At 37.9% G+C, this 3,741-nt stretch overlaps 1 protein-coding gene across 1 annotated transcript; it reads left to right on the top strand.

Moving 5' to 3' along the window:
• The first annotated feature begins 228 nt into the window (after positions 1–228).
• Positions 229–1,526, top strand: LOC110703871 (stress response protein NST1-like). Its single transcript, XM_021881650.1, has 3 exons — positions 229–440; positions 870–1,214; positions 1,256–1,526. Exons 1-3 carry the CDS (start codon positions 229–231, stop codon positions 1,524–1,526), a joined length of 828 nt encoding a protein of 275 aa, XP_021737342.1.
• Positions 1,527–3,741: the final 2,215 nt, after the last annotated feature.

Genomic DNA, 3,741 nt, shown 5'->3' with positions numbered 1-3,741 from the left:
CTTCCCTAAAACAACAATGGTGATCATTGCTGAAATTGTCTCATCACAAAACTCTTAACACTCCGAAAACACCATTCAAGAAGAAACATCTCCTTTAGCCATGGTGAACTATAAATCATCTTCTACCTCAAACAAAACTCCTGAAAACCCTAAAAACCCATCTCCGAAACCTAAAGAAGTAGACAGTAAGAGTGATCAAGGAGAATCCTTTATCTCAAGTACTCTTCAATGGCTAAAAGAGTGGAAATCGAAGAAGTTGACGAGTTTGCTCAAGGGAAAAATTCAGAAGAGACAAAAGAGGAGGACGAAGAAGAAGAAGAGATGAATGAGGGAGAAGAAGATAAAGAAGATCAGAACAATTTAGAAAAGGAAGAATCTGAAAAGGAAGATGAAGAAGAGGAGGTGACTGATCAAACCGAAATTGAGTCACAGGCAGGGAGGTATGTTGTAGGACATCGCATTGATCTAGTTTGGTGTAGGAAAGCAAGATTTTTAGAATTTCTTAATTTAATTAAGTTCCAAGGCTGGGAATTCTTGCTATCAAGAGTCTCAGCAAATTATCTGTACCCTGCTGCTATGATTGAGTTCTGTTAAAACTTTCAAGCAAAATTAGGGGTAATTTTGAGTGTAGTAGATAGGGTCAAAATTGAATTAAATATTGAAACCCTAGGTAAAATTCTGAAAACACCTACTGAGGGTTATGAGTCATATATCAAAGGAAAGGCCAGTGTCAAAGTAGGTAACTATTTGACATGTGACATTGTTAAAGCCCTAGGTGGTCAAAGGGGGAATAAGGTCATGAGTCACAATGATATGAGTCCCTTGAACAAATTGTTGTTTAACCTTGTAAAGAAAACCATTCTGCCCAGAACTGCTAAGAAAGGGGAAGCATGTCTGATGGATATGGCTGTAATTTTCTGTTTGTCTAAGAAAATTAAGGTCAACTTTCCTGCATTGATGTACCAGCATTTAGCACATTGTGTTCCAAGTAGGACAAAAGTGGGGTATGGAGCCATTTTTTCTACTGTGTTTGAAAATGCTAGAGTGGTTCTGAAGGGAAAATATGGGGCTTTGGATGAAAAGCCAGAAAATGTTATCAATGAGGAAACTTTAGCTGGATTGAGTTTGGAGGTTGTGAAAGGAAAAATTCAAAAAATAGAGAAGGGAGGGAAAAAGAAAGAGAAAGTGACTGGGAAAAGAAAGGAAAAGGCGATGTCTAAGCAGCCTGTAAGAAAGAGCAGGACAATTTCTGCAGTGTTGTTCCTCAAACAAGCATGGAACAACCACTGGAGTTGGATGTTGAGGAAAGTATCCTCAATGGGCAAGTTGCAGAATTGGTGGACGAGATGGAAAGGGTTGAGAATCAGGTGAAGAATTTTGCTGGAAAACTTCATATGCTGACCTTGGAAAAGCTGGTGCAAGAGCAGGGGAAGGAGTTAAAGGAACTCAAGAAAGTGATGCTGAAACAGGACAAGGAACTTCAAGAGCAAAAGAAGTTTCAGCAAGAACTGAACAAGGCTCTATAGGAACAAAAGGAGGAGTTCCTGGTGAAACTCAAGAGTCTTGAAGAGAAACTGGAAGCTTCTGCACAACAGACAAAGGAGGACTACAAGAAAATTCTCGAGTTTCTTGAAACCTAGACTGTCCTATTCCTTTTTCAATCTATATTCAGCCTAGCCTATTTTCTCTGTCTCAGTCATGAACAACTTTAATTTCTGTTTTAGTGTTTGAACAATTAATTTTGATTGTAAATTTTCTGAAATTGTTCAACTGGATGATGAATCTTTTGGTTTTTAATGATTAGTTGGAAATTTGCTTATACTTGTGTGTTTATGTATGTACTGAACTCTTATGAAGTAAAGCAGAACCTGCTTGAGGTAGCTTAGCAGCGCTGCCTTCAGCTTCCCACACTCGATGAATTGCTTGTGGGGCTGTGGATAGATGATTAATAACTTGAAAAACAGGACTTTTTTATAATGCCAAAAGGGGGAAAAGAAGGAGCAAACTTGGAGGCTAAAGTTGCTCTGGGTTCTAGTTAATAAAGTATCAGAAATTTCTCTGATATGATGCTGAAGTAGCTTAGTCTGTTGATGTGTCTATTTTATATAGTATTTTACCCCCATCCTTTGGTCATAATTAGTAGTGTTTTTTGCTCTTTAGAGCCACTTTTATTACTAATTGGTGTTTTCTAGTGTTTTCGTAGATTTGGTTGACTTTTGCAGGGATTTATGCTTTTGGATTATTTTCCCGAGATATTTTGGAGCAATCACGAACATTGGAGAAGCACGACCAGATTCTATATCCCAGGTCCAGTTAGAGCCATCGAACAGGTGATTAAGTGCTCGACATAGGTGATACCAGGGCATTTGGACCAAGTATTCAAGACCGCAAGAGGAAACCCATATTGACCCGAAGTATTGGAGCCCAATCGTAGTCCAAATAGTGGCCCAAGTGAGCCGCCCGGCCAAAGAGGCTGGCGCAAGGAGGCGCGCCCGGCCGGGCGGGAGAAGCTAAGGCTGGCGCCCGGTGACGCGCCCGGCCGAGCGCGAGATTAGTATTAGGGATAAAAAGGCGCGCCCGATCGGGCGGTGCCTCGCCAAATCGGGCGCGTGTATTTCTTAGGAGACGATTAACGTCGTTTTAATTTGTTTTAGTTTAGGATTTTGTACGGAGTATAAATACTCCTCCGTAATACGATTTTAGCTCTCTCTTCTTCTTTTTACTTTTTCTTTACTCTCTTAATTGTTCTCTTAGATTTTCTTCCTCATAAACCTTTGTGCTTAATCTACTTTTAATTCCAAATTTATTTTGGTAACGATTTCTCTTCTCTTAATCTTAGTTGTTTATTTTATTCCTTTCATGATGTCTTGCTTTATTGCTTTGATTAGTTTAATTTCTACTATGTGTGAGTAGTTTTATTTCTAGGGTTTATGGGGATCCATAAATAATATGAAGGGGTGATTTGTTGTTGTAAATTATCAATGCTAGGTTAATTTCCTATTGATTGAATTAATGCTCTGTGACTAGATTAGGCTTGATCTTTTATGCATGAGTTTGGCAATATTAATTCGAGATTCAACATATGAGAATTAATGTTTAGGTCTAGTTTCAATAGGAAGGTTAATTTATAAATGGTTAAGTCGAGATTAGAAAGATGAGATTTAATACCGGTAAATTAATTGTGTGATTATAATACGTAGGGAAAGCCTTTTATAATCTGATTGATGTACGCATTGATGAATGATTATTATATTCTACCCTGGAATATTATTTATTGGTGAACCTATGCCTTAGATCCTTTTATATCTTGTTTTCTCCCTAATCTCAATCTTAGTAGTTTGGTTCCTTATTCGAATATAAACTTGGGTTACTTCATAATCTAGATTATTTAAGTTAATTAGGAATATAAAGACTTGTTTCCCTGTGGAGATCGACCCTACTTCCATATCTGCTTGAGTTAGAGGACTTAGGAATTATTTTTTATTAGGGGATACGACTTTACCCTATCAAAATTTGGCGCCGTTGCCGGGGAAACGATTTTATTTTTATTTCTGATTGTTTTTGTAGTCTAGATTATTGTTGCTCTCTGAGACAAATCTCACATTTTCTTCTAGTTTTTGTTTAAGCCTAGGTGTTCCAGATCAGGTTACATCCCATTCGATCCTGAGATCGAACGTTCCTTCCATAGACAGAAAAATTTATACAAGCAAATCCTGGCGGATTCTGGTTATAATAACAATA

This window comes from Chenopodium quinoa, unplaced genomic scaffold (assembly GCF_001683475.1).
Source record: "Chenopodium quinoa cultivar QQ74 unplaced genomic scaffold, ASM168347v1, whole genome shotgun sequence".
Classification (NCBI taxonomy): Eukaryota; Viridiplantae; Streptophyta; class Magnoliopsida; order Caryophyllales; family Amaranthaceae; genus Chenopodium; species Chenopodium quinoa.
Note: the sequence above shows the minus strand (reverse complement) of the source record. Positions and strands in the feature narration are given on the sequence as shown.